The 25079-nt window shown below is 41.9% G+C and overlaps 2 protein-coding genes across 11 annotated transcripts; one reads left to right on the top strand and one right to left on the bottom strand.

Moving 5' to 3' along the window:
• Positions 1-1112: 1112 nt before the first annotated feature.
• Positions 1113-19960, top strand: FAM151B (family with sequence similarity 151 member B). 10 transcript variants are annotated; one of them, XM_081881225.1, is made up of 10 exons: positions 2130-2570; positions 3968-4093; positions 5218-5313; positions 6469-6631; positions 7741-7952; positions 8640-8775; positions 9554-9636; positions 11864-11978; positions 13913-13942; positions 18147-19960. In XM_081881225.1, the coding sequence occupies exons 4-10, from the start codon at positions 6480-6482 to the stop codon at positions 18319-18321; spliced, it is 903 nt and encodes a 300-aa protein (XP_081737351.1). In that variant the 5' UTR covers positions 2130-2570; positions 3968-4093; positions 5218-5313; positions 6469-6479; the 3' UTR covers positions 18322-19960. The 10 variants fall into 10 exon arrangements, 9 of the variants coding, with proteins under 9 accessions (XP_081737357.1, XP_081737354.1, XP_081737356.1 ...); XM_081881231.1 differs by lacking the exons at positions 2130-2570; positions 5218-5313 and adding an exon at positions 1113-1359; XM_081881228.1 differs by lacking the exons at positions 2130-2570; positions 5218-5313 and adding an exon at positions 1114-1354.
• Positions 19121-24486, bottom strand: ANKRD34B (ankyrin repeat domain 34B). Its single transcript, XM_081881209.1, has 2 exons — positions 23807-24486; positions 19121-21522 (listed from the first exon to the last, which is right to left on the bottom strand). The coding sequence occupies exon 2, from the start codon at positions 21480-21482 to the stop codon at positions 19941-19943; it is 1542 nt and encodes a 513-aa protein (XP_081737335.1). The 5' UTR covers positions 21483-21522; positions 23807-24486; the 3' UTR covers positions 19121-19940.
• Positions 24487-25079: the final 593 nt, after the last annotated feature.

Below are 25079 nucleotides of genomic sequence, written 5' to 3'. Positions count from 1 at the left end.
CCAGCCTCGCCCCCTACCTGCTCTTTGCCTGCCCCCCCCCCCCCGTGCTGGAGCATGAAGCTCCACCACTGGCTGCACCAATCAATCTTCATTGCCCTTTCCAAATAACTTCTCACAGCGTTATTTATTGGATTTGGCAGGCCTGTTAACCCTCCTCCCTGTACTAAAACAAGTACAGTGGTACCTTGGTACTGGAACGGCTTGGCCCCCGAACGCCACAAGCCCAGAAGTGAGTGTTCAGGTTTGCGAACGTTTTCAGAAACCGGACATCCGAGGCGGCTTCCGATTGAGTGCAGGAAGCTCCTACAGCCAACCAAAAGCAACACCTTGGTTTTTGAACGGTTTCGAGAGTCAAATGGACTCCCAGAACGGATTAAGTTTGAGAACCAAGGTACCACTAAATGTGTAGGGATTGGATGGGTAGCTCTCCTACAGTTGAAGGTGCCAGTCCTATCCTTCACTTCTATGCAAGTAATCCACTAAACTAGCACTACTGCCTTCTAAGTGCTATCTGTGCCCTTCAGAATCCTGACAAAACTTGCTTGGAGTAGCTGTGTGTTTAATAGACCAAAATGCAGCCCTTAACTTCTTGTCCCCCAAGCAGTAATGTCACTTGCTGTGTACTGCACTCCTGCCTGACTTCGTTTTAGAACTAAACTCTTATTGCTCTTGCTTTTGCATGGTGTTTTTGTGCAGGTTGGCACTTAAAGGAAACATGTAGTAATACAGCTGTATGAGCAGCATTTTAAGGAGACACATGGGATATATACTTTTAAATATCTTTGCTGCACCAAAGGTATTTGTGGGACACACTCTTAGGTGCTTGCATGAGTGTAGCCAGCATTTTTGTTGGGGGGTGGGATCAGGCCTTTTGTTAGGGTGTGGGGGGAAGAACCTGTTTGCTATTGGTTTTTATTGATTGGGGGGGCAGCTGCCCCTCCCTGCTCCCCCTTGGCTGCGCCCTGGGTGCTTTGGGCTCCAAATAGAGCGTTATATTTGTTCCAAAGATCTTAACGTAGGACACAGCTTGCCCACTTAGAAAGACATTTCCCCTTTTGTGCCCCCTCTGCACATATGGACCTCCCAACCTCCGTCCCAATGCATTGTTAAAACCAAAAGGGGCAATATCGAGGCGGCAGTGGAGCGCGAGATTGAAAGATTTAATCCCAAAGCATCAGATTCAGAGGGCATCCTGAGATGGGACTCTCTCTCCCTTCCGCTCGGCGGAAGGATATGTTGGCGCCGTGTCGCCGCGGCCTCGGCGCGTGCTCGACGTAGGCGCTCTCGAGGCCTGGAAGTATCTGGGCAGCTTCCCTCCTCCCGCTACCGGCGAACATGGAAGCGCGCGAGCCGGGTAAGGTCCGTGCGCCGCCCCTCGTGGAGAGTCTTGCGCGCTCGCTGGAGCTGAGGGGGGAGAGAGATGCCCCAGCAGCCCCTTCTTCCCGCCTCATAGCCGGCTTGGTGCCGCCCGGTTGAGCGCCGGCAGACCGTCGTCTGGCTCCCAATTATTTAATATATTAACAACAAAAATCACCCTTCCTTCCATTTTACTGCTGATTTTTTTTTTAAAAAAAAGCGCGGCCGAGCGGGGGGGAGGGGGCGTTGTAGAAACCGTTTTTTTTCTGTATGGAGAAAAAACTCACGTTCCTCGGTGGGAAGTGCAAATATTTCGGATTTTGAGGGGGGTTTCTGGTAGAAAAATAGCCAAAGGAGATTCCCAAAGCTCTGACCTCCGCACACCCGTGATGTACAAAGTGAGGTCAAGCATTCGTATCCGTTACATAAAGAGAAACAACATGAAGCCACAGAGAGAGAAGGGAAGCATCGGCTGGTGGTGTCCATTTTGAAACATGAAAAAAGCGCTACCAGGGTTAAACTAGGGCAGTCTTTCCTCCTGCTTGTTAACCTGCAGGTATTCTGAACGCCGATTTCCATTAGGTCCAGCAAACGTGGCCAGTGGTAAAATAGGGGAACAGTGTGGTATAGTGGTTAGAGCGCTGGTTCAGGAGACCAGGGTTCAAATTCTGACTCGGCCATTGAAGTTCACTGGGCGACCTTGGGGCCACTCTCTCTGAGCCTCACTTAACCTCACAGGCATGTGTGGATAAAATGGGGAGGAGAAGTATGTGTGTTGCCTTGAACTCCTTGGAGGAAAGGTGGGATATAAATACAGAAAAGCCAAGGTCAGACACCTGATCTATACTGTCTATAGTACTGACTGGTGCTTCAGGGTTTCAGACAGGACATTCCCAGGATTGAACCTGGAACTTGCCACTGAGCTATGGCAATTCCCCAAAGTGATGTTGAGGGTTGTAGTCCAATAATATTTGGAGGGCAACGGATTGGGAAAGGCTGAAATAGAAACTTCCACATGTTTTTGAGTGAAGATTTCCTTCCAGCCCCCATGCATTGTGATTTCTCTTTCTCCTTTTTTGCATGCACATGCTTGGTTGGTTGCTTCTTGGGTGCACCTGCTAGAATGAGGAGCAGGGCAGGTGTGCCGGTGCAAATATTAACCTTTTGTTCTCTATACATAAATCACTGCTCACCTCTGTGGTCAGCTTGTGTGGGTAAGTGTAACATCTGTTGTGGAGACTTGACTGGAAGACTGAAAAAAGCTATTTTGATTATTAGAGAGGAATAAATCAAGAGGATGCTGTTTTTCTAATCAGAGAAGCAATTGCTGCAATGTTACATACAAGACCCTGTGTCAGATAGTTTAATTGAAACACAGACAGAGAAAGATATGGAGTGTCTTCAGAAATTAAACACATTACCACCTCTTAAGGTTATTGATTTGTTTTGAGGGCTATGTTGCTAATGCTCCCACAGCTTTTTTATGATATAAAACTGAAGAGCATGTATGACTGAAGAGCAATTTGCCTGGAATAACCTTTGTTCTTCCATTTGTTGACAAACCCATGCCTCTGTCGACAAAAGCAAAACCTGCCACTTACTGGATTGGATTAATCTCTTACAACTTCTGATCTGGATGGTTTGTGGATCTCTTGTTCCATGCACACATACCTCACATAGTGCTACATTGGGCCTTCTAGGTAGTGGTGCCCACCCTATGGAATGCTCTCCCATCAGATTTCAAGGAGTAAATAACTATACAACTTTTAGAAGACATCTGAAGGCAACCATGTATAGGGAAGTTTTTATACCCCAGCTGGACAGGGTATAAATAATAAATAAATATTAATATTATTAATGTTTGATGTTTTATTATGTTTTTATATAGGTTGAAAGCCGCCCAGAGTGGCTGGGGCAACTCAGTAAGATGGGGTACAAATAATAATTTCTTGTTGTTAATTTCCACACATGGGGAAATCTCAGTATCATATACACTGACTGGCAGCAACTCTCTAATACTTTAGGCATGGCACTCTCCCAGCTCTACCTGGAGATGCCAAGGATTACACCTGGGACCTTCTGCATGCAAAGCAGATGCTGTGCCACTGAGCTGTAGACCTTCCCCTTCAAAAGTTCCACTTTACTATGATTCCTAGAAGACCCTGCTCCCTGCCTTGCAGGCCTTTTCCCACCTGGTCTGGGAGGGTGAGGCCCTGACTGACTACAAAAGCTGCTGAATTCTTGGGCTGGCATAGTGTTTAGGGGCTTTTGTTGAGGTGTGGGATAGTTGCTGCTATTGATGTTATTTTTTTAATTGTTTACAACTACTGTTATTTGTAATTATGTGGGTTTTTTGTATGTTGTAAGCAGCCTTGAATGTGGTTTGAAGTTTGGAAAGGTGACATACAAATGAAATGAAGGATTGACTGATTAGCCTTTATGTTCAAATCTTTCCTTTATTGTCAATAATAGCTTATTTTATTCCTACCTTAATGCTAGATATTATTTCTGTTTCACATTAGTTGTCTCTATTCCCACACACACACGGCTTAATAAGCTTTTGTAAGCTGTCTAACATTGACATTTATTCCCTCCAATGTTCTCAACATAGGGTGTTGGAGTGAAAATATATTGGATTATTTCCTGAATGCCAAACAAATTAAAACAAGAGATGGAGCTGAAATCATCTGGTACCATAGAGCAAATAATAAGTTACAAATGACAGAGGCGATACAGAGTAAGTATTTGCTGGACAATATATTTGAAAACAGACCAACTGTTAACTGAGAATATGATAAAAGTGGATTATTTTAGTTTCACAATGTATCATGGAAGCACTTCTGAGGCCAGAGTTGAATTACCAGAGCGTTGCATGTGGTTTGTTAGAATAATAGTTTGTTTCTTTTGTGATCATCAAATCAGAGAGCTACTCAGTTGCCTGGCAGCCATGCCACTTCAGAAATGCATTTCTAGCCCTTATGTTTTGAGACAATATGTGAAAAATATGAGTGCATCATAAGCTTTATGCAACATTTTCTGAAGGCATTCCATTGTGGCTGCAATTATTTATTATATAACACCCTTTAAGCAAATTTCCAAGATGGGAAAGGCAGAGAACCTTATGGCACGAGCCCATCCTAAACAGGGAATAAGAGATTGCATGGAGTGATGGTGGTAAAATATTTGAACCCCCAGTCTAGTTATGTGACAGCAGTGGTGGAAAACCAATGTCCTTCAGGATGTTGCTAGAGTATACCTCTTGTCATCCCATTGGCCATGGTAACTGGGGCTGATGGTAGCTGAAGTCCAGCAACATTTAGAGGGGTCACAGGTATCCTGCCTGCTCGGCTACAGGTAGAGGCGTACCTAGGTTCCCTTGCGCCCTTGGCAAGGAGATATATTGGTGCCCCCATCTCCATAAAAAAGCTTGATGTAATTAAATAATCACAAAAGACTTAAACTGGGGGCTTAACAGCAAATTCTATAAATGTCTACTCATGAGTATATATCACCAAGTTCAGTGGGGCTTACTCTGAGGAAACTGAGTACACAGGACTGCAGCCTAAATCTGGCATGCCAGAGGCAGGAACTTCTGAGAATACCTCACTTCCCTTTTAGTGCAGAAAGGCACCAACTTGGAGGTTGCACACTTTACTCAGAAGTAAGCAGCACTTAAGTCAATGGCTTTTGCTCTCTGGGATAAGCATGCAGCAGCACACACACTGGAAATCAGTTAAGGTGAGAAAGAAACCAGGGATATTAGATATTTGAAGATGGCTATCATATCTTCTCTAAGTCCCTCTTTACCAGGCTAAACATACCAAATGCCCTCAACCATTTTTCATTATGCTTGGTTTCCAGGCACTTCAACATCTTGGTTGCCCTCCTCTGCACATGTTCCAGCTTGTCAATATCCTCCTTAAATTGTGGCTCCAATAACTGGACACAGTACTCCAGGTGTGTGACCAAGGCAGAATAGAGCAGGACTGTTACTTCCATTGATCAGGACACTGTAACTCTGCTGATGTAGCCAATAATAGCAATAGCTTTTTTTTGCTGCTACATCACACTGTGGACTCATGTTAAACTTGGGGCCTACTAAGACCACTAGATCATTTTCACATGCAAACCAGGTGCCCTCCATCTTATATTTGTGTAGTTGGTTCTTCCTGCTGAAGTGTAGAACCTTGTATTTGTCCCTTAGTTTGGGCCAATCTGTTGACGTCATATTGAATCCTGATTCTGTCCTGCAACATTAGTTACCCCTCCCATTTTGGTGTCATCTGCATATTTGATGAGCATCCCCTCAGTACCTTCAAGTGCAAGTCTCTCCTTGTCCTGCCCTACTCCAGAACTCCCTTTTTGTGGGGACATACCATTTTAAATTACACCAGTTTAAGTTCTGGATGAGTCCCAGTTGAGCAAGGTTGAGGGACTTGCTCCAGCATAGCCCCAGCTGCATTCAAGATTTGCCAGATCAACATTTGTTCATTTTGGCAGATCCTGGGTTGGAATTGCACTGTAAATCTATAACCCTAATCCCATTGACCTGGGAATAGGACCCATTTAATCCAATGGGACTTGCTTTGGAGTAGATATGATTAGGACTGGAGCCTAAATTGTTTGCCTTAAAAAGCACAAACATGAGAAATTAATTAAGTAGCTTCTGTGGAGTACAAAATAAGGAGAAGAATGCAATTAGTGTGCCTTTCAATTTACTGCCCACTCACAAATTAACTTGTCAACTGTTTTTTAAAGCAAAGATTCTTAAACTTAATGTTTTAAGCTAGATACTTCTATTCCAGCAAACAAACCTGCTCTATAGTGTGATTAGGAAATATTTGTATTTATTAATATATTTAAAATAACACTGACAAGTCTAAGTGAATGCAATAGTCCTGGTTTTCCCAAGCCTCCCAGATGAGCTATGTGAACAGAGATATGAATCTATGTTTCCACTGTCTGTGTCTAGTGATCTCCTTCAAGTGGATTAAACTGACTCTTAAGTGATACATAAATGTTAGATAGCAATACAATTTATACATGACAAATTTAAATGTCACAACACTGCTTGTTTTACTGTTTCTGTTCATGTTTTTTTTAAACAAACAGGTCCAGCTCACATGATAGAGGCTGATGTTCTTCTTTGTGAAGAAGAGGGAAGTGGTGAGCCCATCATGGCTCATCCACCTGAAACCAGTAGTGATAACACATTAAAGGAATGGCTGAATGAAATTAAAAACACTAGCAAGGGCATCAAGCTTGATTTTAAAAGGTATTTGGAATATATATAGATACATGTTTGTAAGATTAAGGGTGCAGTCCTAAATGCACACATGCTTACTAAGAAGTAAGTTCCATTGAGCTTAGTGGGACTGTCTTCCCAGTAAACTTGCATAGAACTGCACAAGTACAATTCTACAGTTCTGTCTTAACAGTAATTATAACATTAGATATAGCCAACAGCAAACCCATTATTATCTCTTAAGTTTTAAAGCATTTTAGGATACAATAAAAGAAAGCATTTTGCTTAGGTTAAACATTTCCCCCTGCAAAATTCCTCAGTTCCCACCTTTCCCACTTTCATGTGATCTGCAGCCTCAGGTCCATTGCATTTTCTTAATATAATTTATACCTTATCCTTCTTATTCAATACAGTACAACAAGGCAGCTTACAAAAACTAAAATTACAGATAAAAGCAAGACCAACGAGACATTAAGAAATGGTCACATGCAGCTAGAATATATGATGTTACAATGCAGCTGTTATAGATATTAGAATAGAGCTCGAACCATAAAGCATCACACTATATTTAATGATGCTTAATTTAACATGTATTTGGTACAAAAGTATTAATCACTTTACAGTCTCTGTTATCATGGTTAATTTGCTGAGCTGGTGTAAGAATCTTTAGAAGCTGACAATAAAGAGCATTATATGAATCAATCCTAGTGTTACAGATAAGCGAGTAGCGCTGTGGTCTAAACCACTGAGCCTTGGGCTTGCTGATCAAAAGGTTGGCAGTTCGAATCCCCATGACAGGGTGAGTTCCCATTGCTCGGTCCCAGCTCCTGCCAACCTAGCAGTTCGAAAGCACACCAAAAGTGCAAGTAGATTAATAGGTACCACTCTGGCGGGAAGGTAAAGGGTGTTTCCTTGCGCTGCTCTGGTGTCAGTGTTCCATGGCACCAGAAGTGGCTTAGTCATGCTGACCGCATGACCCAGAAAAACTGTCTGCGGAGCGGACAAACGCCAGCTCCCTCGGCCTGTAAAGCGAGATGAGCCCTGCAACCTCAGAGTCGTTCATAACTGGACTTAACTGTCAGGAGTTCCTTTACCTTTACTAAGATGTATTCAGATTACTTGTTGTTCTGTCTTTACAGCCTAGCAGCTGTTAATCCATCAATGAAGCTTCTTGGAGACATAAAACTCAGACAACCGGTTTGGATTAATGCAGACATTCTTCCTGGACCAAATGGAAGTAATTGTGTAGTAGATGCAAAGGGGTTTCTAGACACTGTGATAACATTTTTTCCAGATGTAACTTTGTCATTAGGATGGACAACTGGGTGGATTAATCTAAAATGCAATAAAGGTAAGAATAAATATTGGAATGCTTCGCAAGAATTCATCCACCTGATACTATGCAAGATACAAAATCATGCAGTTAATTTACCTAACAGCATGCATTCTAGGAAATTATGTCAAGCTGTTATCATTGACATAGTTTATATTTTATATTTTAATTTGTGTTTCCTTGTACTTGGTCATCTTAGTTGTCTATCTGTTCCTTTCAGGTTTGGGACCTCTGATGCTGTGATGCTTCCCCCCCCCCAATTAAATAAAATTAGGAAAGCTGCTCTGTGTGTACAAAAGAATGAGCATGCAGAGCTGCCCGCTTAAATTAAGTGGAAGTAACTTACTGTGAATTACTGTAACATGTGAAGTGTGCCTGGGTCATGTTAAAATCCAGGACTGTTATCTTCCATGCGCCTGTACACGCAACACATTATGGAACCTGTTTTCCCAGCTATTTGAAAATAAATGTTTTTCTAGGTTTGTATGCTCTGAAGCCAACAGGAATTTGAGTCTGGATTTAAGATTCCTGAGCCCATTTCACCGCTTGGTGATCATTGTCTCTCCCCCTGGTGCCTAGTTCCTGAAAAATTATTTCTGATCATTAATATTTTGTGGTTGTAACTTTAAAAAACCCATGCATGCTGCTGAGATGGCAAAATAAGTTATTGAAATAATTATGTGTTTTGTTATTATTATTTTTTAGGCTATAGTTTAGCAATGGTGCAAGAGATGGCCAAGATATGTAGAGATCTTACTCAGCCAATAACATTTCCTGTTCGAGCTGCTTTGGTCCGTCAGTCAATACCTGAACTACTGTGGTTATTACAGCAGTCAAACAGGTATAGTTAACATCAATTGGGGTGATTTGGAGATTGGAGACCAACTGGGAGCTTGGGGTGGCATGTAACAGTATGTTCATTGTCCATTGAGCATTTCTCCCTCATAGAACTGAATGGAAAGCTTCTGTACACCAATAGCTTAGCATTAATGCTAGTTAACTACCCATTCATTTTTTAAATCAGTGTGTCAGGTATATAGTTCAACATTTAAGTATTAAAGAGAAGGGTCGTGGCTCAATTGTAGAACAATTTGCTTTGTATGCAGAAGTTCTTGGGTTCAGTCCCTGGTTTCTCAAGGTAGGGATGAAAATTGCCCCCATCTGAAACCCTGGAGAGTGAGTGTAGACAGTAGGCTAGATGGGCAAAGGGGCAGACTTGGCATAAGGCAGCTTCTTGTGTTGGTATTATTAATGATGGACATACTTGAACAAAAAACAATGAGCTTGTGCACATATGCTTAAAAACTGTTGACAGAATGGAATGATTGTATAAGGCAACTTCAATATATGCAAAAAATACCTGGTATTTTTTTCTGACATTGTTGGAATTCCCCAGTTTGGACATAAAAAGGAACTTGGACTTAATGCAAGTCAACCATGATGCTGGTGTGCTAGAGGAAGGAGCTGTGCAATGATGTTGAGAAAATATTAGCAGAGACACTTCTATCATTTTAATAATGGATTCTGCCTATCTTAAATTTTAATATTAATGTTATTTGCTTAAGTTTTATGTAGACTTCTATAAAATTAAACCAAAGTTTTGGTGACTTTCATTCCAGATACACTCTGACAATTTGGACAGGAAAACATGATGACTATTCCGTAGAAGATCTGCTCTTCATCAGAGAGAGCTTTGATAAAAGTAGAGTTTTTTATGATATCTTAGAACCACAAAAGTCTGAGTTTAGAAAGGCCATAGGAATGCAAATTGCGGCCTGAAGAGAACAGACTGTGATCGGAGTTCATGTTTATGGAACGGGGCTTTCCCATATTCCGCTTCTCTTTGCAGTGCTCCTTGCTCACCCAATCTGCTTCTGGGAGTTGGGAATTCTTGGGATGGTATGGGAGTTGAGAGAGTTAGACCTGGACATTAAATAGAACTTTTACTATGGCTTTCCAGAAGTAGTTGTACTCTAACTCCCATATTCCCTGACCACTGGTCATGCTTGCTGCGCTGATGGGAATTGGGAATCAAACAAACTATTTGGAGGACCACAAGCTCCCCATCTCTGTCCTAATCTATGCAAAAAAGTTCCTGTTCTGGATACCATAGTGCCACTATCCCATGGGCACACAAAGTGTAATATACTTGAAATCCACTGATTGCTATACTTACCTCCATGTTAACTCATTGTATATATGATCCATTGCCTAAAGTGGAGCGCTATAATATCCCCATGTTGGCCTCAGCCATGGAAACACACCTGAAGGTCTTACAGCCAGCACTTTTGATTCTGCAATACTCACCTAGTGCACTGAAAAGAGTGATGGAGCAGGTAGAACTACTATAGTGCAAGCCTATTTCATCAGATTAATGAAATTAACTGATGAATAAAACTCTTACTCAGCCCATAAAAGCCCCTCTAAAGTATTTGTCATTCAGTTTATCAAGCACATGTGGGAAATTATTGCCTGGTCTCCCTCACCCCCAAAAGATACATTTTTCTTCCTAACTTTGCTGTTGGCTGCTGTCAGCGAAGGGAACAGTTACAGCACTGACTAACATTTAAGAAACTGAATCTATTCAGTTAAACAGAGAAGTGATTCCTACCTCTCAAAAATAATTCAGATATCCAGGATTTTAGTGTAGCTGTGATCGGGCAGTAGCATTTCTTACTCGTAAAGACAAAAGGTATGTTTTTTTTACCTGTGTAGAAACATTTTAAAAATCACCCTGCCAGTGTCAATGCAAGTCTATCTGCATTTGAATCAAGAGTTGGCATACTTAATCTCTTACATACCAGACTGCAACATCATACTATACTTAACATAATAATGAAACTACAACAAGTATTTTTATTCATTCTATTATTTATTTCAGAGTTTTGTACCCAGCTCTTCCACTGGAGCAAACACAACATACAGTATAAACAGTACTATAATCTAAAAACAAAATAAAATCATACATCCATTATAAAACAGCAGTACTTAGCCTCAACTCCAACTAGCAGCAACATCATCTGGTTTTAGTTTGATTCTGCTTCAGATTAATGTTTCATTGAAAGCAACTGCCACTTCAGTACATAATTCTCAAACGTGTATTCCCTTTTAGTCTTCAGTGCTCAGGTCCCATGCTTTTTAAACTTTTATAGAAGGCAAATTCACATCCATCCACTTAAAATGTCATTTTTTTCCTTACCTGGATGTTAAGCTTATTGTGTTTTCTTCATTATCCACCTATTTGTAATCACAGAGCCTTTGGTTACAGTCTGAATAGATTTATTTCTGTACTTTCCATAAACCTACTTTATGTTATCTCATAGAGCTCCCATACAAAGCTGGGCTGTTGTGCTTGGAAACTGAAGAATGTTATCCTTATGGGTGCATGTTATTTGCTTTATATTACCAGCATTTGTGTGCACTAGAAAATACATAAATGAAACTGTAATCGTTCTAAAATGATTTGATGTTGCAGAAATCTCTTTCCTCAGACTCAATAAAACTGTTTTTGAAATTACCAGCATGTCTTCGATACAGTTTCTCCTACATTGTCAAAAGACAGCTACTTATTTCTGTAATAACTTTATTAACATTTAAAGCAAAATTATACAAATAACTTGTGGGAGTTAGATTTAGAAAGTTTGGCTGTTTCTTTGATAAGCTGACAAATGCAAGAAAGCTTCCCAACACAAGACTTTTACAAGCTGAGTTCTGTGGCACTTCATAGACTAGTAAACTAATCATGGCATAACCTTTGGAGGATAAGAGTTCACTTTATCAGAAGGAGATTCTAATTCATGAACATTTAAGGATCTTTAAGTAAAGAATAACCTTTCAAAATTCTTATTAGGGCAATACCTTTTTTTAGGCTAACCAAAATGTCACCAATCAGTGTGCAAGCTTTCAAATTATCCTGACCTCTTTTTCAGGTTGTTATAAACAAATGGAGATGGCTGAGAGAAATTGGCTGGTGGTGGAGCCATGGAATCTGCGTCCTGTCACAGACTCAAGACAGAATGTAGGCAAAACTGTGCCCAAGGAATGGTGCTGGGGTTTTTCCTTAGGGGCAACCACCTCGTGCCCTGCATTCCCGTCCCCCCACACCCTACACCTGCAACGATGGTCAGCAGCCCAGTTCCTGGCTGGCCCTTCTAATTCCCACCCCAGAAAGCTCTCCACATCCTTTCCTGGAGCATGGCAGGGAGGGTGCAGGTACACAAAAAGAAAGAAAGAAATGAACCATTGAGGAGAGAAAGGAGAGAAGCTGTCACCACTAAAGCAGCAGCATAATGGGGGAAAGCCAGGGTGGTGGTGGTAGGAGGAGCGCCACCACATAGAGGAAGTGGGCAGAGACAGTGGGGAGATTAAGGCAATGGGATGGGGCGCACACTGATTTGGCCCAGGCCCCATTGGACAGCTGTGGTGGTCGGAGGTAGCAGCAGATATTATGATTAGGCTCTGCTAGGTGAAATGCAGGTTTTAGGTTGGCCCAAAGGCTTCTGGAAAGAATGAACATAGAATGGTCCCACCAAACTTGGGAAGTTGTTTTTAAAATATTAAGTAGGCAAAGCACACCAGCTCTTTGGTAGGTGGAAAACAGGAATTTGTTTTTTGCCACAGTCCACTGTAAATAGAAAGCTAAAATGTAACTCATGTCTGTAGAATATATCATCTCATAAAAAGTTACAAGTTACAACCTAGTGCATAGAGGAAGAGTGTAACAAAAGCTTAGAGAAATTGTCAGACTGCACAAATAAATGATTGTACAGTGGTACCTCGGTTTACGAACTTAATCTGTTCCGGAAGTCCGTTCTTAAACTGAAACTGTTCTTAAATCGAGGCACACTTTCCCTTATGAGGCCTCCCACTGCCAGTGCCCTTCCACCGTTCGGCTTCCGTTCATAAACAGAGGTAAAGTTCGCAAACCGGGACACTACTTCCAGTTTTGCAGAGTTTGTAAACTGAAAAGTTCATAAGCAGGGCTGTTGTTAAACTGAGGTACCACTGTAGTGGGAAATAGCTTTGCAGTGGAAGAAACACCACTGTTGCTTTGTTTTCAACCTATGAATTAATTCAGTGCATTTTGGATTCCATATTGGCAGGATTGCTAATACATCAGCTTCTGTGATAAGTCATTACATTTTGCTTAAACTGGTATGACGTCAACTCTATGATTCTATAAGGATAAAATCAGATAGATGATAGATCTATAGATAGATGATAGCTGTAACATGTATAGAACTACCGTATTTTTTGCTCTTATAAGACTCACTTTTTCCCTCCTAAAAAGTAAGGGGAAATGTGTGTGCGTCTTATGGAGCGAATGCAGGCTGCGCAGCTATCCCAGAAGCCAGAACAGCAAGAGGGATTGCTGCTTTCACGGCGCAGTGATCCCTCTTCCTGTTCTGGCTTGTGAGATTCAGAATATTTTTTTTCTTGTTTTCCTCCTCCAAAAACTAGGTGCGTCTTGTGGTCTGGTGTGTCTTATAGAGCGAAAAATACGGTAAATCTTGCCAGATTAGCATTATGCTCAGGTCATCAAGGAAAACCATTCCAAAAGATCTAGTGCTGAATCTCTGTATGTCTCAATAGTCGCATTGTTTCCATATATTGCTCAGCTTGCCTGTATACAATGCAAGGAAATCCACAGTGTGAGCATTAAGGAATATGCCAAACTAATTCCCCATTACATCTTAAAATTCTGGATGGGTTTTGAAGCTTAGAATCACAACTGAAAAGGAAACTCATGCTGTTTCATTTTGAAATGCATTTGATAAATTCTGTGGCAATTTCCAACCTACATTTGCTTCTCTGCAAGGTGAATTTTTCTTTCAAAGAGAACAATTCTCCCATCTCTTTTTATGACAGTGGTTTTGATACTGGAAAACTCATTATTCCCTTAATCCTTTTTCTTATAACCTGAAATGTCAAACCCTTGGATGACATTGAACTGCCCACATTTGCATCTGCTTACACAGTGTTCAGGGAGCAGACTGGAATGAGTCAAGGTAAGCTCTTTTCTCTTAAACATATGCCTATCCATTTGAAAATGCACATACTTCTACATGAATGTTGGGAGGGGGCGGTTAGGCAGTAGAGAACCCACGTATGAATTCATATCAAATACATGATTTACATGTGGAATTACATGTTTATCACAAAACATCAAACAATTCAAAAGGATATACAATTTTGAATTTATAAAAATAAATTACATATAAATAAAAGCATGAGAAAGTTTCCTGAAAGCTACTGGTACTACATTTCAGTCTTTGTAAGGAAGTTATTTTACAAAATTTATCAGATACAGGTATATAAATATTGTACAATATGGGGGCGACCGGGACCAAAGAGATGTTTACTTCAAGCACTCTATGATACATGCATGAAGGGGAAAGGTAAAGTTGCCCCCTGTTGTCCACACATTCAGCAGACCATTTTAAAAGGAGCCCATGTGCTGCAGTTGTACACATGTCTGGTCCTTGGTCAAATAAAACCCCAATCAAATAAAACTCCTTTGCCACAATCCACTCAACATGTGGACGCCAGGGGTAAGATTGTCGTATCTACACATACTGTGCATCTGGAGAACTTGCAGGTTAACAGCCCTCAAACGAGGCAACTGGTATGACATGAAAACATTTACTTATCATGATTAGATCAGCATGATCTATTCTATTAGTGAGAGAGAAAACAAACTAAAGTGGAGCATTGTAAGACTGCTTCAGATATAAAATAACTTACCAAACAAAAATAATTTCCAGTGCATATGTTCCTACCTTGATTATGAAAAATATAGATTATAACAATGATTTTCATTTCAAGGAGGGTACTGTTTTGTGTTTGCAAGGCGACTTAGGGCGCCTGGTCAATATTTTCTCAAAATCATGTTTCTTTGAAAGCTTGGGCTGCATACTCCAAAACCAAGTAGATGCAACAGAAACAATCTCAAGTCTATACTCATCTTTCTGAGACTTAATATGGAACTTACCAGCTGAATATAAAAATTATTTAAGTTGCTAATTTTTAAGAGGGGTTATGAGCCACTACTGAGTTTTCCTGCCAGACCAAATGCTTTTATTTGGGTTGGGCACCGGGTTTGGTGGTACACCCCTTAGGGAAAATTCTTGCTCAATGCCAGAAGTTTCACTAGCTTCCTGGTACCATTCTTAGTCTATCTGCTCATTGTAGCTACCGCTTTTATCTATTACTTCCTTATTTTCAACTGTGGGTACCATGCACTAGGGTGTTCTTATAAATGTTGGTGGCAAGTGCAGGTATCTATGAGGTCTGGCATTATTTGTATGTTTTTGTGCTGTGAGTAGCTTCTCAATCCCAGCATGTAAACAGCTGAACTATACAAGTGTGTCATCAGCAGTCATAGGACTGCCTCAGCCCATGACACCCACAGCTGGAAGTCAAGACAGATTGACTCACATCTGTGGCTGCATAAAGGGACATATGTCAATGAACAAATATGAACACACCATGGAAGAACAGTCAGCCTAACTGAAATTAATGGCTGTGGGTGTCATTTTCCAATATCAGTAGTTTCCAAAAAATACCCGTTGAAGCTTATGATTTGCCTTTGTCGTTTCATAATTTGTCAGGAGTCAACAATTATTTTAATATACACAATTCATCTTTTTGTAAAAAATAAGGGGCATTCTTGAGCCGTGATATCTGTTATAGCCTTGTTTTCAAAGTAGGAACACGGAATGCAGTGTTTAAAAAAGTACACACAGTAACTAGACATCTTAGCTACACTCAATTCTTGCTATGTTTTGGGTCATATGGATGCAGTGGAAGGGTTGTCAGAGGCAATCCAGTGCTTCCACTTACAGATAGGTAGCCGTGTTGGTCTGCCATAGTCAAAACAAAAAAATTCCTTCCAGTAGCACCTTAAAGACCAACTAAGTCAGTTCTTGGTATGAGCTATCTGAAGAAGTGTGCATGCACACGAAAGCTCATACCAAGAACTGACTTAGTTGGTCTTTAAGGTGCTACTGGAAGGAATTTTTTTGTTTTGACAGTGCTTCCACTGTTACACCCACACCATCCCAGTTCAGCCCTAGTTCCATTTAGCAGCACTAATGATGGTGTCAGGAGGACAGCTCCCCCCATCACACACGCTGCTACGGCTTTTATCTAGGCTGAACCTATATTGTTTAATTGGTTGTTATTATTTAAATTAAATTTCTGACACACCCTTCCTTCCAAATGAACACAGGGCAGCAAAGTAGCAAAGCAATACATTTACAAATAATTTAAAAACCCCACACACATTTTAAAACAATTAAAACTGTCTTAATTAGTGCAATAAAGGCTCAAATTAGAATTTGCAGCCCTATGTCTGATAGCTTCTTTGCTTTAAAATTTGCCTCAAATACAGTTTTTACTGTCTCCCATTTGGGTGGTACCAGTTGATATTTGATGGTTCAGCTCCCCATTATTGCTAAGCCAAAGGCCATTGCCAATCATTCAGGAGTACAATAGGAAAAAAAACACAGAACACTGCTCAAAATATTATAAATATCACAATGCATTGCAATATCAGATCTTTTCCAATAATAAAAAAGCTATTAAACTCATTAGAGAAATGAGTCATAATTATAAATGCTCATTTATAATTCATTCAGCACTACTATCTGGAATGCTTTACTCTACTTTATTAGGAAGCAAAGGAAGCAGATTTGCCTGGGATAAGAAGCACCACTAACCTTATAACCTCCCCCATTTTGTTCAATAGTGCTGTTGTTTTCTGCTATGGGTTCCATGGAGACCAGGGGTGGAGGTTCATTCATGGCTTCCCTCCTCAGATCACCCTGTTCTTTTTGAGATGGCAGACATGGGGGGAAATATATACCTGAACCTTTTTTTAATATTAATTCCCACAATAACTCCTCATCTGCAGGAAGGTAAGAAAACAGAATGGTGGTGAGGTTGGAAGACAAGAACATGAGATAGCATGGGATGCTGGGTAAAGCACTGTTTTGGAGACAGCCTTGGAGTTGGTGGAAATAACAGGTGAAGAGGCTATAAGTGTGAACCTGGATACTGTCGAGAATCTGTTTATAACAGAAACATTGTATAGCTGCATATTAATTAGTATAGAATAGCTGTCTTCTTTACTATGGATCTACTGTCTTTGTATAAGCGAGTAAGGCAAAGCACTACTAGCCACCCTGAACAGAATATTGTTAATTATTCAGGGCCTTCAGTCAATAACATTTGCTTTCTGATTAGATCAGAAATTACTGAAAGATTAAAGCCACAAAACATTTTCAAGTAACAACATAGTGCCAGTTATCAGCGAACACAGAAATCTGATAAATGTTTCACAGGAACTGTTCCAGTACAAAACACTAATGCTGACATTTACAATATCAGCACTCTTTCCCACTCCAATAAAACGCAAGTAAACAACATAGCTGCTTTTCATAGCAAATGTCTGTAGGATGTGAAAGATCTGGAGCAAAGATAAAAAAACACCTGCCCCAATTTATCAAGATCTATGCTGCATGAGCAATATAATAATAATAATAATAATAATAATAATAATAATAATATAAATAAATAAATAATACTATATTACTTATACCCCACCCTTTTGGCTGGGCAGCTCCCAACATAACATAAAAAACACAGTGAGACATCAAACATTAACAACTTCCCGATACAGGGCTGTCTTCAGAAAGCCATGTATTTATTTCTTTGACATCTGATGGGAGGGTGCTCACAGGACAGGTGTGACTACTGAGAAGACCCTCTGTCTGGTTTCCTGTAACTTTACTTCAGTGAGGGAACCACCAGAAGGCCCTCAGAACTGGACCTCAGTGTCCAGGCTGAATGATGGGGGTGGAGACACTCTTTCAGGTATGTTGAATTGGATTTGTGTTTTAATGCACATCCCCATTTAGAGGCACCAGAAGCTACATAAACCAGAACTGGGGGCAGGCGGGCTGTGTTCAAAGGGGAGAAAAGTGAGATAATTATGCCTTTACCACACTTGAATTGTAACAATAACTACTGGAGGTCTATAGCCAGTGTTTTGGCTAGTTTTTTTCTAGCACACTCCCATCCCCAAAGCCAGTCCACCCATGAGGCAAGATGAGGCAACCACCTCAGATGGTAGGATCCAGAAGTGATGTAGATCTTTATTCCCCACTTGTTCCTGATGTTGACCTTCTCTTCCTTCTTCTTCCCTTGCAGGGAGGGGAAGCGCCATTTTACAGTTTGCCTCAGGTGCCAAAATGTCTTGGACCAGCCCTTCCTGTCCCACAAACAGTGGATCATGGGAGGAATCTCTCCCACAGTCCCAAACAGAAATACTGTCTCTCTCACCATTTTTTTCTGTTACCTTTTGACTCGTCTCTACCCTAGCTGACATTTTGGTGGCAGCTTCTTTTTCATAATCCCAGACTACATAGTTCCTGCCAACGTGCACATCAAAGAAACTTGTCTGCCAGGCACTCCATGATAACGCCCAGTTTTGCCAAGATCCTATTTTAATGATCCATGCACGCACACACAAATACACACAGTTGGAGAGAAGTCACATGAGAATTGATTGCATAAAATCAGTTGTCATTGCAAAGAGCAGCTTGCTAATTCAGAAGAGGTAGATGACAGCAGCAAAAGTAATGGGGAGGGGACTCACCTTCCCTTCTTTGTCTCATGCCGTTGCTGCTTCTCTCTGTCTTCCCCAGTGCCTTTGAGACTTTAAGGGAGAAAGGGAAGGAACAAATGCAAGACCTGGTGGAGGAGATATCTCAAAGTGCACAAAACAATACATTTAACAGCCTCAATATGTTTTGATTAAAATCTGTGTCAGGGATACTGTAAAACAATAATGCTTTATGTTCTCAAATAACACTTTGAGAACACTTTCTGATTACAGCACCCTGAAAAAGATTTTAATTGAAACATAATAAGTATAATAAATTACTGTTTGATGCACGTAGAGCTCCCTTTCGTCCCACTTTTCCCCTCATAGTGAATCCTCACCCTAATGACTATATTATTTAGGCATCTATCACAAAAGATTCCCACAATCCACCGAATCCTATAAATTCAAGAATGTGGCCAGAGGGAAAGAAAGTGTTTGGGGATTAAAAAACCAAAAAAGCAGCAAAAGCTAGAGTTTAATGCAGTAAAATGACACCAGTATATCTTCATTACTTCCATGGTTGCTCCTCTGCCCCAAAATGTATTAAATACTCAAGATGAACAAACAACAAAAGCTTCCAAAATTTAAACAGAAAAACATTCACTCTGCAAAACTGGAGATGTTTGTTGGATTTTACAGCAGCTCTTCCATCTGTTATAAATTGGATGCAATACTTTTCTAAAATGTTGTGTTTTCTATTGTTCGTATGTGTCCTGCCTTCCCCCCTAGTTGTTGCTAAAGCTTTATACTTTTCCTTCATTCAATTCATTCACTTCTCTTCAGATGTTTGCAATCTTTTAAGAGAGGATACATTAATGTAAGAATAATAGACACTAGACATAATCCAGCACAGAATTAAGCATGACTAAACCTATTGAAATCAATGGGCTTGAACACATTCCCACCATGTACTGGGTTGTTCCCATTGTATAGCTGAACTGTCTGTTGCACAATATAGGATTTAGTTCTGTAACAGCTGTTTAAAAATAGTCATACACTGTAGATAAGGCATTAGTAAACTTGCTGTAAGAGACTGGCCCTAGTATTTGCAAACCCTAGAATGCCTTATCAGAAAATTCTGGTTTGTATTATCTATGCAGACAATGGAGAACCATATTCATTGTTTTCTCCATAGTAAGTTACAATGAAGATAACAATATTTTGCAATTATTCCTCGGCAACTAACCAGAACAATTTTTGCAGCTCAACCTCAAGGCTGATGTTCAATGAAGAGTTGGGGAGGGGGTGTTGCTACAGTCCAGTCCAGCCCCTCTCACATTCCAAAATAATACTTGTTAGTGTGTACAAGTTGTATGCCACTGTTCCCCAGTAATCAACTAAAAATTTACCAGCTGTTTGATCTGTTCAGTTTGTAATGATTGCCTCCTTGTCAAGAGTGTTTTACTTTTGAAGTCTTTGGGGTAAATGGGTGCTGTTGGAATTAGGGTCTTTTGTCCACAAGAAACCACTGTATTAATCTTACAGATATCAGGGATTGGGGGATGAGGGTTCACATTTAAAGGGGGAAGAAAACAAGGTCTGGTCAGGGCAGTGTGATCTGAACCCCGCCTCTCTAAAATGGCATGATTTCTCCTGCTCAAGAAACTGGGAGGCATGTTTTCTATCAGTTCTCTGGAACTCAGTGACAAAGATGGAGACGGGGAGAGCAGCTTTTTCTTCCCTAGAAGCGATTTGCTGTCTTCAGTAAGAGGGCTTAAGCTAGTTGTTAGCTGTGAATCGGAACTGTAGTGATTTGCCCCCAGATTTCTTCTTTGAACAATGTTTTTCAAGGTGGAAACAAAGGTCATTTGGGCGGAATCTGGATTCTGGTCTACAGGAGCTTCGCTCTGATCTGCTGCAGCTTCGCTCCTATTGTGGTAAGTCTCACCAGAGAGTGACTGAGAATTTATCTCATCATACGACATTTTTCTTGAGGCAGTTTGCTCAAAGTTTTTCAAGAAATTAAGAGTATCCTTTATATCAATGCTGTGGTGTCTGGTGATAAATCTCTTGGACAGGGCCAGGCTGTTGATTTTAAAACACAATTCTTCCTCTGGAGTTATGTCCTGAAGCTCTTCTTGTAAAGGGGATATTTGATTCTGATCAAAAAGTGAGGAGGAAGGCTTCATCCAAGGATCAGAATATACGTGCTGCATCTGAGGTCCTGTGTGTGCCAAGTTGGGTTTTCTTGAAGGAGAATGTGGTTCAGGGGCATCTTCCTTTCTTCCAGGATGATTTGGTTCTTTAAAGTTAAAGAGACCCTTTTCTGTCTCCTTTGAGTTTGACTGTGGTGAGGGAGATGTTTTGATTTCTACATCTGATGGGGAAGTGCAAGAACTTGAAGAATGAGCTTCATCAGTGTCAGGAGGAGGAACATTTAAGTACTGCTTAATTCTTTGCCTCCCTGATGGAGACCTGTCTTTCGTAATAATTATGACTTCTTTCCCCCTTGCTTTGCAAGCATCTAGGAGAACTTTGAGGGTTTCCTTGTCCTCTGAATTCACTGAGTAAACAAGAACTGAATTGCCAGAATGGTCTTGCAGACTTATGTCTGCTCCACTTTTAAGCAGTAAAGAAACCACTTCAGGACCAGCCTTCTGCAAGCAAGCATGCATTAAGGCTGTCTTCCCAGTTTTGTCCTGTATGTTCGGATCTGCCTTATTCTCCAGGAGGTACTTCACCATTTTGACTTTGCTAACACTCTGATGGTCCACATGCTTTGTCTTACAAGCAATCATTAAAGGGGTTTCACCACGGTCATTACTTTCGTTAATGTAGGCCCCACCTTCTAACAACAGCCTTGTGAGACGAAGTCTGCTTTGATAGACTGCTTTTATCAGAGAGTTCCCATCAGGTGAAAGCTCTATAACTTCTTCCATCTTCTCTGTTTTTGAAGACTGCAGCTGTTGAAAATGTTGCCTAATTTGGAGACAAACAGGAAAGATAATTAAGAATCTAATATATATTTTCATTTAGTAACAGGAAGATGAAAAAATGGGAGCCTCTATTAAGCAGAACATTCTAATTTTGCACTACACACACACACACACCTGTCTGCATGAAACAGTGCATTTACCTTGTATTCCTCAAGTTGACCTGGCACTAAAGGCTGAAATAATGCATTATATGTACTTAACGAAACTCTGACAGGGAAAGCAGCTTTGGAATACTGTATGGTTCTTTAGATTGGAGAAGTATCAGGAAGGAGGTTGCTTAAAGCTTTCTCAACCTGATACTTTCCCATTGCAACTCCAGCACTCATACTAAAAAAATGAATATATAAATTAGTACTCCACTTTGGCCTGAGTCATACCCAGAGTTTGCTTTCTTATCTGATAATTGTTTCCATAAGTCTCATAAAATATGTTAAAATTGACAGGAAGGCATGGAAGAATAAGGAAACTCAGAGAGGATGCATTGAGTGTTTCTAGTATGTTTGTTTATGCTCAGCAAGTTGCTTACTAGAGGACCACTTAAGTAGGGAGTGGGGGCGATGGGCCACACATCACAACCTAAAGGTGCTTGACCAACAGGTTCTCATTGTAATTACCACCTCATACCTCTTGGTTGGCAACTAGAAACCAGCTTAGTATGCATCCTTACTCTTTTGTGAGGCTTCAGTCCTATCTAAGAGTAAGCCCAACTGAAACCAGAAGAACACACTTTTGTAAAGCTTGTGTTGAGAGAAGCTGAGTAGTGGTTAGAGTGTTGGACTAGGACTTGGGAGACCACTCAGCCATGGGTGTTCATAGGAATATAAGAAACCACCTTATACCAAGTCAGCTCATTGGTCTATCAAGCTCGGCATCATCTACACTGACTAGCAGCAGCTCTCCAGCATTTCCAACCCTTCCTGGAGATTGGACCTAGGACCTTTGTTATGCAAAGCAGGTGCTCTGCCACTGAACTACAGCCCTTCCTAAGCTCATTGGGTTACCTTGGGTCAGTCATTGTGTCTCTGCCTGGCCTATGCCACATGCAGGGTTGTTATGAGAATAAAATGAGGAGGGAGAACTTTGAGCTCCTTGGAGGAAAGGTGGGACAGAAATGTAATAAATAAATATACCCAGTATGCTCTCAGGCAAACATACCAGGGAGTAAGTCCCATCAAATATGCAGCCCAAATCTATGCATACTTACTGACAGTGGTGCCAACATGAATAAAATATTGAGGAGGGGGCAGGTAAGCCCTGTCCTGCATAATCAACTGAGTGACCCCCCCCTCTAATATTTTATTGGGTGGCTGAAAGGACCTCCTGTCTCAGTGGGGCTTACTCCCAGGCGAGTGTGCATAATATTGCAGCCTTCCTGGAGCTTCCTTATCATTAAATACATATCACTACTAAGCTGTGTGCACCATACAAGGTTACATAGTTTAAAAAAAAAATAGCACCGATCTTTCTATTTTCTCAGGAAATAAAAATTCAGAGGCACCCTCACAGAAAATTAATTCTCCACCCAATTTGTAACCTGGCAAAACAGTCAGCCTTGCTCAGTACCACACAACAGTCTGCTCCATTTCACTGCTGCATCCCATAAACAATAAAAAGTAATTTCGTTTTAGTTAAATTTAACTGCTAATTAGAACACTGCAATTTGTATGCTCTTCTGCATGTCAGCGTGACCGCAGTCGCGCGCTGCAAAAAACAACAACCCAGCAACACTCTGAAGTAACTCCATTCATTTTAGTCCAGAGCATTTGCGATTTTAACAATATTTCGGAAGTGCGCGGTTGCAAAAACGGAACTGGGAATCCGAACACTGCTAGTAAAGACACGGTGTCGGACTGCACACTTTAGCAAGCCAGCCGCGAACCTATTAGGAGCCAGCACTACTGAAGTCAATGGGTCGTTCTTCCAAATAAGTGAGCCTAGGACCCTAGGTTAACAGCCGGCAGGCAATATACAAGGACACGGATTGCACCCCTTACTCCCTGTTGCCTGCCCCCTTTGCACGCCCTCGGGAGACCCCTCACTCTCGCGCACGGCCGTCCCGACGCTCGAAGGGCGCGTCGCTGGCGGGAAAAATTCGCCCAGGGCGGCGTAACTGTGCAGAGTCGCTAGGCGCGCTCGCCAAAACGCAGCGGCGGTGCCACCACGCCAAGGCACCGCTGGGTGAGGCAAGTTGTTCTGCCCTCAGGTAGGAAGGCAAGCGGCCCGGGGTCAAGCCACCGCTCTCCAAGTCTCCCCTCCGCCCGCTTTACCTGCTGGAGGAGCCGGCAGCTGAGGGACGCCGAGCGGGAGAGCTGCTTTCTCTAGCGCGGGGGGGCTCCTCTCTGCGCAGGAATTCAGGTCTTCTTAGTTCTCCAGTGGCGGCGGCAGCTTGAAGCAATAGAGGGGAGTGAGGGGGAAGAAACGCCTCCGCTCGGCTGGCAGGCAGCGCCCCTGCTCTGGAGAGGCGGCTGTCAGCAGCGCTGGGGCGGCTTCGCCCACCTCTTGGGCGCGCCACCCACGCGCTGCTGAGCTCGGGCTCTAAGGACCCGCTGCCTCGCCGCTAGTGCCCCCTCCGCGGCCCCCGGTTGTCCAAGGGCGTCTGTTGCCTGCTCGTCCGCGCGGAACTAGCCAACTGCCGGCAAGGTGGGCTTGCTCGCTGCTCTTGCAGAAGGCGGGAAGCCAGCGGAGGCGGCGGTAGCGCGCGCGCGCTCTGTCCCTCCTCAGGGAAGATCGCGAGGCAGAGTCTGCTCCACGCATCCAGTCGGATTTGCGGCGTGCAGCCAACGCCTACGTTTGCTGGAAAGCAGGTCTCCCTGGAGTCAGTGGAGAGCGCACTCCCGAGGACACGTGTATAAGAAGACTGCGGCCTCTTAGGTTTTACATCTCCCCACCCCACCCCCGGGCCCCAGAGGTCTTTTAGGAGCTGCGTGCCAGGCAGAAGTTCAACAGGTGCAGACTTTCCCTCGGACGCAGAGATGGCGAGAAGAAAGTTGCACCTGTTGAGTTTCTGCCGGGCAGAAAACTGTCAAAGGCAGCTTCTCCCACTTTGAGTGTCTTTGCCTTTCTAGTTTGTAAGGTTGGTGGCAGGTCCTGTCTCCTTCCTTTCCCCCATTGTTGTGAGACAGTTTGAGAGACAACATTTGTTTAGAAAGCGGGATAAAACACATAGATAATAAAGTACTACTAATAAAGCTTTTGTCAAGAAAAAGCTGACCATTGTGCTCTGCTTTGGACCACTTGCCCAAACATTAAAATTCATGGGTTGGATCAGAACATGGAGACAGAACTCTGCTGAAATCATCACTTTACCGACACACACACACCAACCCGGAGCCCTGCATTTGTAAATGGATGTGGTTGTCTGTATGAGACAGGTGGGTGGGTACTATTCTTACCATCTGTATGCTGCAGCCAACAATTTACCCTCAAGAATAAGGTTTTCTTTCCATGCTAGAAGGTGCAGCTGCCTAGTGATATTTTGACCAGTCTTCCATTAAGTTGTCTATTTCTTTTTCACTGGTTATAAGATTGACAGGTGCATAA

This window comes from Podarcis erhardii (genome assembly GCF_964252035.2).
Source record: "Podarcis erhardii genome assembly, chromosome: 11".
In the NCBI taxonomy this organism is placed as follows: domain Eukaryota; kingdom Metazoa; phylum Chordata; class Lepidosauria; order Squamata; family Lacertidae; genus Podarcis; species Podarcis erhardii.
Note: the sequence above shows the minus strand (reverse complement) of the source record. Positions and strands in the feature narration are given on the sequence as shown.

What these genes read in the sequence shown, in the direction of transcription:
- FAM151B (XM_081881224.1), top strand. Translation starts at nt 2,372, where the DNA reads ATGTTTTTGAGTGAAGATTTCCTTCCAGCCCCCATGCATTGTGATTTC. An exon ending in TCTGTGGTCAGCTTGTGTGG is followed by an intron (nt 2,571 to 3,967) that starts GTAAGTGTAACA and finishes TTCTCAACATAG; the next exon opens with GGTGTTGGAGTGAAAATATA. An exon ending in TAATCTAAAATGCAATAAAG is followed by an intron (nt 7,953 to 8,639) that starts GTAAGAATAAAT and finishes ATTATTTTTTAG; the next exon opens with GCTATAGTTTAGCAATGGTG.
- ANKRD34B (XM_081881209.1), bottom strand. Translation starts at nt 21,482, where the DNA reads ATGGAAGAAGTTATAGAGCTTTCACCTGATGGGAACTCTCTGATAAAA.